Below are 17,449 nucleotides of genomic sequence, written 5' to 3'. Positions count from 1 at the left end.
GTACCTATTGAGTTTTTGAAGCAGAAGACAGCAGTGTTTTTTCAGAAGCGTCTTCTTTGGCGTCTTTTTGGGCATTTTTGCAGCGGTTTTACAGCCAGCGTCTTTTTTTTTACTTTTATGTAAACTATTTTTTTTTAATGTAAACTATTGATTGGCTTCCAAACGGAAGACGCCTGAGAAAAGGTCAATATCACTTATTTTTGCGGCTTTTAGGCTTGATGTGGTTATCAGGTTTTGCTATGTAATCTGAGGGCAGCATGATGTAGGGGCTGAGACCTTAATTCTAGTGATGTATCACTTAGTTTTCTGGGTTCAGCAGTTGTGATACAATCACAATTTCTCTGATGTAGAGCTAGCAGAGCTCTGAATGTGGAGCTGTGTATAACCCCCCGCCCACACCACTGATTGGCTGCATTCAGTGTACATCGAGTATAGACAGAAAGATGCTAATCAGTGGTGGGCATGTGGTTGGACCAGGAGGCATGAAACACCTAGTCCGGTAGTGATAATCTCCTGCTGATAAAACACTGATTATATTGAAGCAGTAAAACACAACCTAGTAAGTGACATCACTGGAATCAGGGTGTCTGCCCCTACATCATGATCCTCTCAGATTACATAACAAAACCTGCTGACAGATTCCCTTTAAAGAAGCTCTAAAAGACTGAACATATCAACAGCAAGTCATTTTGACATTGCAGTGCATACAGTGCCTACAAGTAGTATTCAACCCCCTGCAGATTTAGCTGGTTTGATAAGATGCAAATAAGTTAGAGCCTTCAAACTGCAAACGAGAGTAGGTTTTATGAACAGAAGCATAAATCTTACAAACCAAAAAGTTATGTTGCTCAGTTGAATTTTATTACATTTTAAACATAAAAGTGTGTGTCAATTATTATACAACCCCTATGTTTAATATTTTGTGGAATAACCCTTGTTTGCAATTACAGCTAATAATCGTCTTTTATAAGACCTGATCAGGCCGGCACAGGTCTGTGGAGTTATCTTGGCCCACTCCTCCATGCAGATCTTCTCCAAGTTATCTAGGTTCTTTGGGTGTCTCATGTGGACTTTATTCTTGAGCTCCTTCCACAAGTTTTCAATTGGGTTAAGGTTAGGAGACTGACTAGGCCACTCCAACACCTTGACTTTTTCCCTCTTGAACCAGGCCTTGGTTTTCTTGGCTGTGTGCTTTGGGTCGTTGTCTTGTTGGAAGATGACATTATGACCCATCTTAAGATCCTTGATGGAGGAGCGGAGGTTCTTGGCCAAAATCTCCAGGTAGGCCGTGCTATCCATCTTCCCATGGATGCGGACCAGATGGCCAGGCCCCTTGGCAGAGAAACAGCCCCACAGCATGATGCTGCCACCACCATGCTTGACTGTAGGGATGGTATTCTTGGGGTCGTATGCAGTGCCATCCAGTCTCCAAACGTCACGTGTGTGGTTGGCACCAAAGATCTCGATCTTGGTCTCATCAGACCATAGAACCTTGAACCAGTCTGTCTCAGAGTCCTCCAAGTGATCATGAGCAAACTGTAGACGAGCCTTGACATGACGCTTTGAAAGTAAAGGTACCTTACGGGCTCGTCTGGAACGGAGACCATTGTGGTGGAGTACGTTACTTATGGTATTGACTGAAACCAATGTCCCCACTGCCATGAGATCTTCCCGGAGCTCCTTCTTTGTTGTCCTTGGGTTAGCCTTGACTCTTCGGACAAGCCTGGCCTCGGCACGGGAGGACACTTTCAAAGGCTGTCCTGGCCGTGGAAGGCTAACAGTAGTTCCATAAGCCTTCCACTTACGGATGATGCTCCCAACAGTGGAGACAGGTAGGCCCAACTCCTTGGAAAGGGTTTTGTACCCCTTGCCAGCCTTGTGACCCTCCACGATCTTGTCTCTGATGGCCTTGGAAAGCTCCTTTGTCTTTCCCATGTTGACCATGTCTGAGTGCTGTTCACAAGTTTGGGGAGGGTCTTAAATAGTCAGAAAAGGCTGGCAAAAGAGATCTTTAATCCACACATGTGAAGCTCATTATTCTTGGTGCCTGAACTACTTCTTAATACTTTTGGGGGCCCAAACAGAATTCTTGTGCTTTGAGGGGTTGAATAATAAATGACACTCTGAATTAACTTTTAACGTTTTTTTAAAATAAAAAAAAAATTTGCTGCAGTGCATTTCCCACTTCCAGGCTGATCTACAGAACAGATGTCACAATGCCAAGTTAATTCCGCATGTGTCAACCAGCTAAATCTGCAGGGGGTTGAATACTACTTGTAGGCACTGTATGTTCATTCTTTTTAGCATCTTCTAAGCGCTTTTTCAGGTAGAATTCAGACATAATACACCTGAAAAAGACGTTGTGTGCACATACCCTTAATTTGTTTTCTGCTACACTTTATTAATTTATCAATGGGTCCATGATCGTCTTAAAGTAAAAAAAAAAAAACCTATGGGACCTCTGCTTTGTTCAGGAGTGAGAGGGCCAGTCACTACTGCAGCCAATCAGCGGCCACTGAATGTCTGCAGTGGTCATGTATCTTCTGAGCCAGAGGAAACAGTCTCTTATCTTTTTCTTTCTGCTCATATGAAACATGACCACTGCAGCCAATCGGTGGCCACTGATTGGCTGCCGTTCTCACTGGCACTTTCCTTGTGGGAAGATTATAAGTAAAGTTGGAGGGCACCAGCAGAAGTAAATAGGAGCGAAGGGTCAGGTAGGTGAGTTCGTGGGATTTGTTTTATTTTGGGACCAACAAGGGCTGATTTTTAACCTAATAAAATTAAGTGGACAACCCCTTTCAAATAAATATTTCTGGAAGAGACCTGCTAGATAACCCAACATCTCGTCCTACAACCCTATACGCTTTTCTATGACATCCCAGGATATGCGATAATTCTGCATCTATTTGGCCATTTTTCTTTCTGATACTACATAGAGTATAAATAAATAATATATTACACTTAATATTATTTATCTTTCATTTATTATTTACTTCTCTGTGCGATTTAACGATGGGGCAGATGCAGATTCCTTAGGTTTATTTTAGTCTATACAACATGATCGGAGACATTTACATTCAGAGACAAGATATATCAGCCCCTGGGAAAGTGCAAAAAATAAAAAACGTTAGAAAATCAGTAACTTCCTGCAAGACCGAGGACGGCGGGATAGCAATTAAGACGGCGGATGGCATGGCCTGTCAAAGCTATGTAAGTGGAATTCCCAAAAGTAGGTGCATGTCACAAAAATACAACGTAGAAAGGTAAAATGTGGAAAACATGGTCCCGACAAAGAAGAATGTATTATAACAGTCGGTGTAAGGTTTGGATAACCTGTTCTTATTGCTGGGTCCTCCAATAAATCAGATGTTATTGTCAGGCGACCATATGCATAAATCCTTGAGTGGATATTTGCAGCATCCCTCGTTTGCGGCGTCCCTCGTTTGCGGCGTCCCTCGTTTGCGGCGTCCCTCTCTTGCGGCGTCCCTCTCTTGCGGCGTCTCTCTTTTGCGGCGTCTCTCTTTTGCAGCGTCTTACAGAGGTGCCCTCTTTACCTTAAAATAGTACCTTAATGGGACATTTTAAAGGGTTTCTTAATTCAGGCAACCCACTTAATCATAGAGGCATAATGCCGCATATGACCTGGACACAAATTCACACACATTTTATAAAGGGACCTTTCCTCATCATCACTCCCGATTTATCTGCTTCAGTAAATAATTCAATAATTCTTATTATTCGGACTCTTTGTTCTGCTGTTCCTTTGTTATTCCAACTAGAAATATATGATAAAAAATGATGCACATTTCCTTGTGAAAAGGGGCCTGATTTAATGAACTGGACAGCACACTCCCTTTTGATAAGGGGGGAATAGTAACACCCAGTTGTCAATTTATTCAATAAAATTTCCAGCAAGAATAACAGCGGAACGGAGGAAAAGAATTGACTATAAAAGACATGTCAGGAGAGGTGACGGGTTCAACAGCTATGGAGATAAATATCAGACCAATATTTCAAAATATTTCATTATCAGAATATTCATCATAAATGATAAAATAAATCCATGCAAGGCCACGTTCACACGCTCAGTATTTGGTCAGTATTTTACATCAGTATTTATAAGCCAAAACCAGGACTGGGTGAAAAATACAGAAGTGGTGACGTGTTTCTATTATACCTTTTTCTGATTGTTCCTCACCTGGTTTTGGCTTACAAACACTGATGTGAAATACTGACCAAATACTGAACGTGTGAACATGGCCTAATTGGGCATTTGCTTCATATTATTGTTATGGGTAAAGCCACATTTTTGGGAGCCAATCACTAGGTTTGGGGGCCACTAAATCACCAGTATGTTATGTAGTTGGGTTTAGTTATCAATCCATGTCCATGTCATCCGGTATTCAGGGGACTAATATGTTAGACAGAAGAGGAGGTAACGCTGAAAACAGGTTTACTGTCCCCGGCGTCACCTGCACAATGTACATGAGCCCGCCACTGGACTCCTCTCCCCGATTCCTATCTGTAGTCTATAAATCCTTTTACTACTGCTCAACCCCATCAGTGTAATGATGTGCTGGTGGTTATTATTATTATAATTATTTATTATTATAACGCCATTTATTCCATGGCGCTTTACAGGTGAAAAAGGGGGTATGCATAGCAAAAACAATTACAAAGGTTAAAGGGTTAAATTGAATAACTTACTGATATATGACTGCTGGGACCCCCCACCGATACCAAAAATAAGGCTATGGAATTAGGGAAGCGAGCTTTGCAGAGCTGAAGTCGAGTATGTTTGCCCACCGCTACATTCATTGTCTATGGGACTGCTGGAAATAGCTGAGCACTATACTCTGCTTTCTATAGCAGTCCCATAGACAATGAATGGAGCGGAGGCTGAGAATGTGCACCCCCATTCAAACAGAGCTCTCCAGTGGCCCAGAGCCCCATTTTCATGATTGCTGGAGCTTCCGGTGATCAGTAAGTTATCCCCCATCCAATAGATAAGCAATAACATAATATTTTGAGGATAACTCTTAAGTGACTCTTTCTAATGATTTAATCTGCAGGCTCTTAAAGGGGTGGCCCGGGCCAAACAAAAACATGTATGTAGTAAAAGTATCAAACGGTCTGCTCCATGGATCCAGGGCAGGCCACTCCGGTGGTCTTCTCCAGCCCTGGAATTGATGATGTCACCATTTTTCTATCACATGACCACTGAGGCCTGTGATTTGCTGCAGCGGTCATGTGATCAGAACAGAAAAACATCCGATGACGCACCAATCTAGTCACCAGATCACAGCAGCAAATCAGAGGCCTTAGAGGTCATGTGGCAGATGACGGGTGACATCACTACTCGCTGATCACCAGCAGAGTGGGCTGCGCGGAATCCAGGGGGGTGACAGCAGGTGAATATGGCTCAGTAGTTTTCACTACTTCTATGTTACTGATAAAGTTTTACTTTAGCCCAGACAACCTCTGTAAAGAGATCACGGGTTTAGTGTCCTCTTGACATAAGTTCTATGGAGACTTACTTGTAGTTGACACCGCGACCACAGGACTGTACGCATACCCTCCACTATGTCCCGTGACTTTCAGTCTGAACCTGTAGCTGGAGCTGGCCTCTAAACCTTCGACAACATGTTGCTTGGAGTAGCCACTAAAACAGAATTAACTGTTGGTCAATAAGACATAAAATTCTCTGGGCCCGATTCATCAATTCAGTCAAAAATCAGAATAGCGCATACAATTCACAAATTTTGCGGAAAGCCCAAAATTGTCTTTTTTTCCTGTCTTGGATTAGCAATTTTAAAGTGGGAAAAGTTGCAAGTTTTGCAAAAAAAAATGCGGCAAAATAACTGATGCGCATAAAAATCAGAGTTGGGTCAAATTTTGCGAGTTTATAAAAAAAAAAAATGCATTTTTTTAATCTGTGTAAAAACATCTGGAAAAGCCACATTGGTGTAAAAATCAGGAGACTGACTAAACCAAACGACTTGAAAAAAGGCACAAATTCTTTGATGCATTTTTCATATAACAAAAAGTTGTTAAATCAGAGGTATTCACTTAGAAAACCAATGAATCGGGACCTTAAAGAGTAACCGTTGTTTTAATTTTTTTCATAGATCAATAGTACACACAAGAATAACAAACTTTGTAATATATCTTATCAGAGAAATCGGCTTCTTCTTCTAAAGGACTGATCTTTTCTTCTCAATTCATGGGTAAAATCTGAATTCAGTAAAGATTTTCCCATTACTTAGTCAGGTGATGGCAGCTGATGCTCATAAAGTTCCATGGAGGAAGGAGGAGCTAGTTCCATAGAACTTTATGAACACCAACCGCCATCTCCTGACTCAGTAATGGGAAAATCTCTATTAATTGAAGATACAGATTTTCCCATTACTGAGACAGGAGATGGCAGTTGGTGTTCATAAAGTTCTATGGAGGGAGGAGGAGCTCGTTCGATAGAACTTTATGAGCGCCAACTGCCATCGCCTATCTCAGTAATGGGAAAATCTGTATCTTCAATTAACACAGATTTTCCCATTACTGAGATAGGAGATGGCGGTTGGTGCTCATAAAGTTCTATGGAGGAGAAGCTAGTTCCATAGAACTTTATGAGCACCAACTGCCATCTATCTCAGTAATGGGAAAATCTGTATCAATTAAAGATACATTTTCCCTGTGAATTCAGAATTTTGAGAAAGAATGACCAGTTGAGTAGGAGAAAGAAGATTTCTCTGATAAGATGTATTACACAGTTTCTCATTTTCATGTGTACTATTGATTTATGGGGGGAATAAAATGAAAACAACGGTTACCCTTTAATGCTTTAAAATATAAAAAATACCATCAGATCCCTATTTTCTGTAATTAACTTTCACCTGATTGGTTCACGGTTGCAACGTACGGAAAATAAATGCTCTCATGTAATATTTACAGAGCTTGCACAAACTGCCACCAGTCCTATGTCACCGACCGAGGGGAAAAAAAAAACATAGCAGCCTTGTTTGCAGCTTCATCATCTTTAATCAAAAATTATTTTCCAACAATAGTCCAGGCGTTTTATCCCCCCTTCATGTATTAAAACCTGTAATATATAAATCAAGCGGTCTCCGGAGACGTATACCAACGCAGTATACACAAGGTCATTCTGCCACCTAGTGGTCACTGTGCGTTCTCCTGGGCTGCAGTTCATTAAATATGGGAAAACTACGGGGGTGAACCAAGTAGAACAATAATCTGTACTCAAATAATAATGATAGGGAATAATCACGCAGCGTAATAATAAACATATGGATGGGGAATGTTAATGGGGTGAATCCATGAGGATCATCAGAGCAGGCCCCTTTTCCAGGAGGGTCATTTGAAGTTCATGTAGAAAGTGGAATATGCTGGAAATGTGATGACAGCGCACAACGGTTTATTGCCATTTTCTCTGCTACATGCACAGCTGTCAATAGGATATATGTATCAATATTGTATCAAGATGTAGGAATGGCTGTGTACGCTCAGCAATATGGGAGACGTCAGATCTTGTTACAGAAGCCATAGAATATTCGGCCGGGCTTTTAACAGAGGTCTGGGTGCAAGTAGCTGAGCTTATTTATTGGAAGGCAGCACCTATTGTGTACCAAGTCCTCATTAAATGGGTTATCCAATGAATGCTTTTCCTGCCAAAAGTTCAAACAAGATGTTAATATCCATTTCAAAGTGTTTCTAGCATGTAAAATACATTTTTAATCATTTTCTAGCAGATTCTGCTCTGAATCATTCTACTTCCCCTTCTGGCAGTTGACTGTTGCTCATCCTTGCTACTGGGAGCAGATTATAGACAGAATCAGTCTCCTTACTCCTCTGGCAGCTGGGAACAGGCTCTAGACAGAAACAGTCTCCTTTCCCTTCCGCCAGCTGACTCTAGACAGAATCAGTCTCCTTACTCTTCTGGCAGCTGGGAGTGGACTCTACACAAAATCAGTCTCCTTTCCTCTCTGTCAGCTGACTCTAGAAAGAATAAACCTCCTTCCTTCTCTGGCAGCTGACTGCTGCAAATCTGTGCTGGTGGGAGAAGACTCTAGACAGAATCAGTCTCCTTTCTCCTATGCCAGCTGGGAGTATACTCAATTAGTCTTTTTTTTTTTTTTTTTTTTACATCTGATAGCTGGTTGCTGCTCACCTGTGCTACCTGGAGCAGATTCTAGAAAGAAACAGTCTCCTTTCCCCTCTGGCAGTTTGGAGCAGATTCTAGACGCAGATTCTGAGTACTGGGGCAGCCAGGCCGCTCCGGGGATATAGGGCATTGTAAATGGCATTACTGTGGCAGCGGCCGCGCTGGTGGCAAGAGAAGGCTTATAACCAGTATGCTCCCGCTGTTCCCCTGGTACTTGGAGAGCAGGTCTTGAAGAGAAAGAGACGGCTCCACAAGTTGGATGACCAGTGGGAGAAGGACCCGTACACCGTACTGCCCTCAAGTCATGAGAACCCAAAAGTATGTGTCATCAGTAAAGATGGAGGAGAGACCACGGCCATTGTCTCCAGAGACCACCTGAAGAAGTGTCCCGAGCAGCTGCAAAGCCCTGAAGAAGATCAAGGAAACCCCCAACCCACAGAGGAAAGGGAAGAAATGATCAGTACCGTACTCGGAGACTTTCCCCGGTCCTGGACTCGGATCAACAACGCAGTCGTGGTACCCGTCCTCACCTTTCTCCAGCCAGCCCCAGAAGAGCAGCCGGCCCAGGAGGCAGAAGAATCCATACCAGCAGCCCAGGAGAATCAACCCTCTGCTAGTAGTGAGCCTGCCGTGCCCCTAGTAAGCCAAAGAGTACGCAGAAAGCGGCCAGACCTACCCGCAACACCTTCTACACCCTGTAGTGCAGAACCAGATAGTGGGTTACGTAGGTCCACCAGGAGCACTAGAGGACAGATGCCCGCTCGCTGGAGAATCTAAACTGTAATATATATTTACCTGTACATACGTAAATGTTGAAAATGGTTTATGTTTGTTGCCTGGTTACTAATTATGTTTCTCTAGTTACCCTTCAGGTTTATTTGGACTGACAGGTTATGGACGCTGAATAACCGGAACTACATGTAGATAGTTGCACCTTGGTGCCTCTTGCGAAGATGGCCGCGGAAGAGAAAACCTATCTGGCGTGGCCTCCTTGTGGTCCAAAGTAGCTAACCATAGCCTCGCAGCCACGCCCAGGGCCAACGCTTGGGGTTTCCTTTGGACAGGTCCCCTACTCTGTGCCAAGACTTCACCTTGTTCGGTGACATGGACACCCGGTTACGGACACGCCGTGACCTCTAAAGACTAAAGCTTCTTGTATATATGTTATTGTATTATTGTTTATACCCTGTATTTGTGTTTTCTTAAAAATGTGTTTAGTCCCGGAGTACTAAAATTCACTAGGGGGGAATGTGGCACCCCAGGGGTCTGGTTGCCACAGTAATAGAAATATTACGTCTGAGAGCAAGTGGGAGGTTTCTCTGGTCAGGAGCCCTTAAGCATGCAACACTTCCTGCCCAGACCTGGGAGGGGAGGAATCTGCCCTTATAAACTGGGTCTGGGGCGGGATTAGTTGAGTCAGAGCCTGGAGACAGTTCCAGACACAGGAAGAGTTACTGCAGGAGCTCTGTAGGAGCAGTAGCTGAAGACCAGGGGCTGGAGCTGAGCAGAGCTCGCCCTGGCAGAAGAATCTGATAACCGGACACCGGAGTCCGAGGCTGTAGGGACTGATATCCACCCAGCAGCAGAAACCAGCCAGCAGGGGATTCCAGGTCCTCTGGCCATAGAAGCCCGGAGGCTCAGTCACAAGGAAGGGACCAGCACCGCCATCCAGGAGCGGAGGCTAACAGAAGGCCCCAAGTCACCATCAATACGGGTGAGCACCATACGGTATACTCAGGGACGTGGGCTACTTCTACCCGCTTACAGCAAGGTAGCCAGAAAGAGTGCAGATAGATGGGGAGGCCTACAATTCCACCTGGCCAGGGGAACTCCTGTTTGCTCACAGACTGACCAGGCCCCTTATGCTAGCCAGTACTCCCGGGAGGGTCTGCCTTAATATCACCAGTAAAGACCCTGAACTGCACTGCAAAGACTCTGAGTCGTTCCTGCTTCATCGCCGCACCAGCACTACTAGTGTTGGGACGCCCGCACACCATCACTCCCATCATTCACATTCCCTGCCCTGAGGCCATACTCCTCCCGTGGGGAGTTATCCCATCTTTTGCTGCGCACACCACACCAGCCTCAGCGGACTGCCTCGCAGCGGCGGTACACCCTGACCGCAATCCACGGGTGGCGTAGTCGGACAATTAACCTAAAACCCCTAAAAGACTGCCATCGGCTTGACCACCCTGAGCCACGGGACCGGGTCGCCGCCACAGAGACTACAACCCCCAGAGACCCGGCTCCGGGTAACCCACACACGTCCACACTAGGCCCAGGGGGCGCGTCATATCCAGGACATGGGCTACAAGTGTCGCATTCCTTGTGTCAAGCCACTCATGACCAATAGACAAGAAGCGTCTTACCTGGGCCAAGGAGAAAAAGACCTGGACTGTTGCTCAGTGGTCCAAGGTGTTGTTTTCAGATGAAAGTAAATTTTGCATTTCATTTGGAGATCAAGGTGCCAGAGTCTGGAGGAAGAGTGGAGAGGCCACAATCCAAGCTGCTGGAGGTCTAGTGTGAAGTCTCCACAATCAGTGATGGTTTGAGGAGCCATGTCATCTGCTGGTGTAGCTCCACTGTGTTTTATCAAGACCAAAGTCAGCGCAGCCGTCTACCAGGACATTTTAGAGCACTTCATGCTTCCCTCTGCCGACAAGCTTTTTGGAGATGGAAATGTCATTCTCCAGCAGGACTTGGCACCTGTCCACACTGCCAAAAGTACCAATACCTGGTTTACACACAACAGTATCACTGTGCTTGATTGGCAGCAAACTCGCCTGACCTTAACCCCATAGAGAATCTATTATAGAGAATCTATGGGGTATTGTCAAGACGAAGATGAGAGACCAGACCCAACAATGCAGACGAGCTGAAGGCGGCTATCAAAGCCACCTGGGCTTCCATAACACCTCAGCAGTGCCACAGGCTGATCGCCCCCATGCCACATTGCCGCATTGATGCAGTAATTGATGCAAAAGGAGCCCGACCAAGTATTGAGGGCATTTACTGAACATACATTTCAGTAGGACAACATTTCAGATTTTAAAAACATTTTTCAAGCTGGTGTTATAAAGTATTCTAATTTACTGAGATAATGACTTTTGTGTTTTCATTGGTTATAAGCCATAATCATCAACATTAACAGAAATAAACACTTGAAATAGATCACTCTGTATGTAATGACTCTATATAATAGGAGTTTCACTTTTTGTATTAAACTGAAATAAATAAACTTTTTGAGGATATTCTAATTTTGTGAGAAGCACCTGTATGTGTAATATTCTATAGAAAGGAGCATGCTATAGAAAGCTGCTCATCCAAACTCTCGCCACCTCCTTTAGCGTCCAACTCAAAAATATTTCCAGAATCTGTCCTTTCCTCAACCCTGACTAATAAAATGTTAGTGCATGCCCTCATCATCTCCCACCTCAACTACTGCAGCATCCTCCTCTGTGGCCTCTCTGCTAACACTCCCGCACCTCTCCAGTCTGTCCTTAACTCTGCTGCCCAACTAATACACCTCTGTCCTCACTAATGCTCTGCTTCTCCCCGCTGGAAATCCCTCCATTGGCTCCCAATTTCTTAAAATATCCAGTTCAAGTGAACACTAACCTACAAAACCGTCCATAATCTGTCTCCTCTGTACACCTCCAAACTAATCTCCCGATATCTTCCAACACGCAACCTCCAGTCCTCCCAAGACCTCCTTCTCACTCATACGTTCCTCACCAAATCACCTCCAAGACTTCTCCCCAGTATCCCCCATCCTCTGGAATCCTGTGCCCCAACTTGATTATCCGCCACATTCGAACCTTCAGACGGAACTTGAAAGTCCAACTCTTCAAGAAAGCTACAGCCTGCAATGACCTTGCTGCCGCCTCACCACCACTGGTGCTGCTGCAACCCCTCAACCTACTATCTCCTTCCCCATTATCCTGTAAACTGTACGTCCGCAAGGTTAGGACCCTTCCCCTTTGCACCCGTCTATCGTTGTTCCTTTGTTCACCATAATTTAGATTTATATTTTGTATATAACCTACGGTATTCTCATGTACAGCACCATGGAATCAATGGTGCTTAAAAGTAAATAATAATGACATGGTGACATTAATATAACACATAATAATTACATATCGCCAAAAGCTAATGTTACATGGAGCAGGTAATATACTCACGAGTAAACGGTGCCGTACATATGGGTTTTGGCGTCTTCTTCCTCGATGGAAAACTTGAACCATTTGTTAGGAGGCCCGATGCGATGGTAGTCATTATTGATGTCCCAGTATAACTCAATGCTGTGGTGATTTACCTTCCCCACCACGGGAGGATCCGGGCGCTGGATAACAATTTCCCCTGGAAATACACATTTTTTATTTTCCCCCTGAGTTACTCAAAATGAAAACGGGAGTAATAGAACGAACGAAGAATTGTCAGATATAGACAAGAGAAATGGGAATTGTTAATGTTCAGTAATTAGTTTGGATATCCTTACATAATGCTGGGTCTTGCATTTGTCTGAAATAATTAAAAAGTGTATATTGATTTATATAGGTTTAGCTCGGGAGCGTAAATTAGCATTCATAAGACTTTGACAGCTAATTACATTAGAGATCATGAAGTTGTACTGGAGCAGTGAATCAACCCAACTGCGTAAGAGGAATGCGAAATGCGTGGAGACGCGGCAGGAGAGACCCTCGCACGGCAGCCACGCTCTTCTGCTATCTCCCAGCGTGATGAGAAGGAATCTGGAACATTCACAACCATCCGAGAAACCTTACACTATGCAAAGAGCTAGGAAGGTCAAATAAACGGCATAGATGATGTCAGCTGTATAGGCGGCCGGGATCTCACTAATGCAAAGAGTGTATATAGCCGGGCTGTACATGGAGACGGCAGAGAAGACCGACACTTACTGCACCATAGGGACTCAATTATACTATAAAAAGACTAAGGCTATGTTCACACATCATGGGGTTTTTTTTGGGGTGTCAATTTTCTGCAGCAAATCCTGATCTTCAAGGGCATTTTGTTCAGGATTTTTCTTGCAGTTTTGATGCATTTTTTGTGCATTTTTTCAGCATTTTTTTCACTGTCCTTCTGTCTCTTTTTTATGCATGTACATAAGTTCTGTGAAAAAAGTGAACTCCATTCTATTTTGGCATTAAAAAAGCTGAAACAAATTTTGGTGCGTTTTTTCAGCGTTTTTTTTTTTTTTTTACCACCCATTACTTCCTATGGGTGAAAAAACGCTGAAAGAAGTGACAGGCTATTTTCCCAAAAAAAACATGCAAAGCACAAAATCCTGAACAAAAAAAAACCCCATGATGTGTGAACAGAGAATTCAGGTTTCTCAGAGACTTTGCTGGTACTGCAAAAGGCAGCTGAAAAATTGCATAAAATACTGCATCAAAAAACACTGAAAAAACCATGATGTGTGAACATAGCCTTTATCTGTGTTTGTATGTATGTATGAGGGAGAGTCAAAAATGATGCGCACTCTGGCGGTAGAATACGGTGCAAGTCGGAAGTAAGTTTATGAAGCGGGCTCAAGGGATGAGCCCGACCCATACTGGAAATGGCCAGGACCTGCCTCTATCAATAGAGCCAACTGCGAATTTTAACCTGTTAAATGCCGCTGTCAAACTACGTCGGCATGGGGGTGCGTCATTCTAAGTGCACATCATTATGCCCGGGAGGTGATCGCGGGTCACTGACGGGTTGCTATGACAGCAGGGGATCTGGTGAAGACCACCACTCTAATAACTAAAGAGCTCCCTTGAAACCCTGCCCATGACTGGGCTTCAAAGGAGGCCGTGATTTTTACTATATGCAGTAATACTACAGCATTGCTGTATATAGCACAAGCGATTAGATGATTGCAACAGAGAAAATTTAAAAAAAATAAATAAATAAAAAATAAATAAATAAAAGTTCAAATCACCCTCTTTTACCCCCATTAAAAAAAAAATACAAATATGTGGTACCGTTGCGTTCAGAAAAGTCAGATCTACCAAAATATAAAAGTAATGAACTTGATTGGTAAACACCTTAAAATAAAAAAAAGTCAAAAACGCCAAAATTACTTTTTTTTTGGTCGCTAGAATACCACAAAAAATGCTGTAAGAAGCTATTAAAAAAATCACATCCATCCTAAATTGTTATCAGTAAAAACGTCGTGTGACCCTGCAAAAAATAAGCCGTCACACAGCTCCATCAACCGAAAAATAAAAAGGTTACGGGTCTCAGAAGCATGGCGACACAACCCCCTAAAAATTTTTCTTAAAACTTGATTTTTTTTCAATACACTTTGTCCATCTGTCAACAAGCTTATGTATTCCCACATTATAAAATATTTTAGGCCGAGCCACGAATGTATTGCTGTCTTCACCTCATCATGAGATGTGAATTTTTGTCCTCACAGGGCTAATTCGGGAGTCATAATCCACTGTCACTCATCTATCCAACACAATTAGTTCACATGCACGCTCAATGTCATCACCCGTCGTGGACCGGCGTCCGGCTCCTTCTTCCTGGCTGACACTTGTGCGTCCTTCCTTGATCTTCTCTTTCCATTCATTCAACATTTCTTCAAAACAAAAGCCTTTCTCCATATTGTTCAAATTGTCTCTTCAGAGAGGAAGAGGGCTAGAACTCTAGCGCCACCTATTGGAAGCAGTGATCCTAAACGTCAATAGTGACCCTTTAACGAGCCTTATAACTTATAAAACTTAGGGTAAAGGCCAAACCAGAATCTCAAATTGCAGACATGGTGTTTCGGGGTGTTGCCCCTCATCAGTGCAAAGTATGAGATCTGATTTGGCTGGAGAGAGGCTCTGGATTGGAATCTAAGGTGTAACGTTTTTCCTTGCGGAGAGTGACAAGCCAAGCCTGGCATGTTAGAGTGAGGAGACTTCTAAGCCTTTCATGCACCTCTAGGGAATTAAATATGCAAATTGTTTCTTCAGCAAGGAAGAGGACTAGAACTTTAGGGCCAAGTATTGGAAGCAGCGATCCTAAATGTCAAGATTAACTCTTTAATGAGCTTTGCAATGTAACTTAGGATAAAAGCGAAACCAGAATCTCAATTTGCAGATACGTGTTTCGGGGTGTTGCCCCTCATCAGCGCAAAGTATGAGATCTGATTTGGCTGGTGAGAGGCTCTGAACTGGTGTCTAAAGGGTAACTTTTCTCCTTGTGGAGAGTGACAATCCAAGCCTGACTTATAAGCCATGTATGCTCCTCAGGGAATTTAAATATGCAAATTGTTTCTTCAGCAAGGAAGAGGACTAGAATTCTAGCGCCACCTATTGGAAGCAGCGATCCTCAAAGTCAATATCATGCACAAAGAGCCCCATAAGTATCAGCACCGTAAACCCTTAGACCACATAAAAATGAATCCCTGCGCGCTGCTCTTCTTTCATGCACATCAGAAGTGGGGCGGCCATTGTTTCTTGCAGTCACAAATAAACTGACGTAACATGGGCAAACCTGCACAGCAGTAAATGGGGAGACAGCGACCTCGTACAAGAAAGCGCCGATAAGACTGTGCCTGTGCGGCCAACAGGCGTTTTAAAATAACCAGAGTGCGGAATATTTTTGACACATTGGTATCCTATTCTTTCATTACATTGGGAAATGTACAGATGAATATGCATAAAAAAGTTGCAATTTGTGCAACATTTCGCAACATTTGAACTAAGGTTCTTGATTGGGAATTGTACAACCAACCATTTGTGCCAAATGTATCATTCGGTGCGGTATTTGATAAATATGGAGTGACGGAGTTGAAGTAAAGATTTGGCCCAAATTGAGCCATTTTTTGATAAATGTGTGCCACGTTGTTTTAATAGCTGCACGCCAGGCAGAGTGTATAAAGGAATACGTCTATTTATTATTTTACAGCCAATACAAGGACGGTGCAGCCGATAAGCAGAAACACGGGAATAATATAAAATGCATATGAACTCCTGTGATGACTTTCTCAGTTGCAATCAATATTCGTTTATGATCTAAATGTTACTAAGTAAAGTTATTAAGAAATATTGAGAAACAAATCAACGTGAGCAAAGGCGGAATTACAGAGGATAAGACTGCATGAATAATAATATGTACGGAGCGTTTAATCAGGAGACTTAAAGGGGTTTATCTGGATTTTTCATCACTGACTTATCTTTAGAATAGTGGAACGAGTGTACCCTTTAATACAGCGTCCAGTATAGTGACCAACCTATGTCCGGTCTATCAATCACTTAACGCTGCAGCCAAACAGTGGTCTCACGGGATAGGTAACTGATGTATAAGATGTCATCACTTCCATTCTCTGCAGAGACTTATTTCTTCACTCTATAATGATTCCTTCGTCCTCCCAAAACTTTGGAAATTTATGTAAAGGATTGTTTAAGAAAAATAAATAAAGAAAAGGGATTGTCCATTGATAGATTATTAATATTTTATCTTTAGGATCCAGATCAATGAGGCTCAGAATTAGGAGCTGAGCTGCAGTACCGTACAACGGCCACTACACGGTGTGAAGAGCTGTGGTGTTGGAGCCACAATACCATCGCTCTTTACACCGTGTAGTGGCCATTTGGCGGTACTGCAGCTCAGCTCCTATTAAATTAAAGAGTCGCTCAGCTGCAGTATCCAATAGCCGACACTAATAAGAAATGTAGGGTATGAACAAATTCCAATAATATAGCATTTATGAAACAGATCTTACAGGGTTATTCCAAATGCCCAGAGATCGTTAGATATTGTCTAAATAATCAATTCACCCATTCGAATGATGTTAACTAAGTGTCCAGTACTAGAAATATCCACTGCTGACTGACCGGACTGTCTACAGCTTGTCACCAGGCACCACAACCACCGCTGCGGTCCAGCCACGGTGCGAGTTTCGGCCAATACCGAGACAATGCTGCTGGCCTGTACTGTCAATTAAAACGGAGAGAACGTGCACCCACCAACCAAGAAGCCGCCGGGTTTCTGAGAGTCGAAACCCCCAGCAAATAGCTGATTTTTTCACCCAGGGGACAATGCAGCTGATCTCTACCAGCTGTGGCCATAACTGAGGACTTGAGACCCCCAGAGTAGGAACTGCTGTTCAGGGGCCTCTCTGTTATAGAGGTTTATAGATCCAGGACTTATGTCTGAAACGCGTAGGATAACGTATTGATGGAATTGGATTTGTAGCTGGAATGATTTTAATATGTCGAAATAAAGATGTTGGAAATTTTTTTCTTTTTATCTGAACCGGCTGGAGAA

At 43.3% G+C, this 17,449-nt stretch overlaps 1 protein-coding gene across 4 annotated transcripts in view; it reads right to left on the bottom strand.

The window, feature by feature from the left end:
• Positions 1–17,449, bottom strand: part of FANK1 (fibronectin type III and ankyrin repeat domains 1) — a 113,788-nt gene that overhangs the window by 68,589 nt on the left and 27,750 nt on the right. For all 4 annotated transcript variants that reach the window (XM_073685051.1, XM_073685050.1, XM_073685053.1 and 1 more), the window contains exons 2-3: positions 12,361–12,538; positions 5,541–5,665 (exon numbers count right to left, since the gene is read on the bottom strand). In XM_073685051.1, coding sequence (XP_073541152.1) covers positions 5,541–5,665; positions 12,361–12,538 — 303 coding nt within the window. The remainder of the gene's footprint in view (positions 1–5,540; positions 5,666–12,360; positions 12,539–17,449) is intronic.

The sequence above is a fragment of the Phyllobates terribilis genome, unplaced genomic scaffold (assembly GCF_046119375.1).
Source record: "Phyllobates terribilis strain yellow unplaced genomic scaffold, ASM4611937v1 Scaffold_5__5_contigs__length_657084704, whole genome shotgun sequence".
In the NCBI taxonomy this organism is placed as follows: domain Eukaryota; kingdom Metazoa; phylum Chordata; class Amphibia; order Anura; family Dendrobatidae; genus Phyllobates; species Phyllobates terribilis.
Note: the sequence above shows the minus strand (reverse complement) of the source record. Positions and strands in the feature narration are given on the sequence as shown.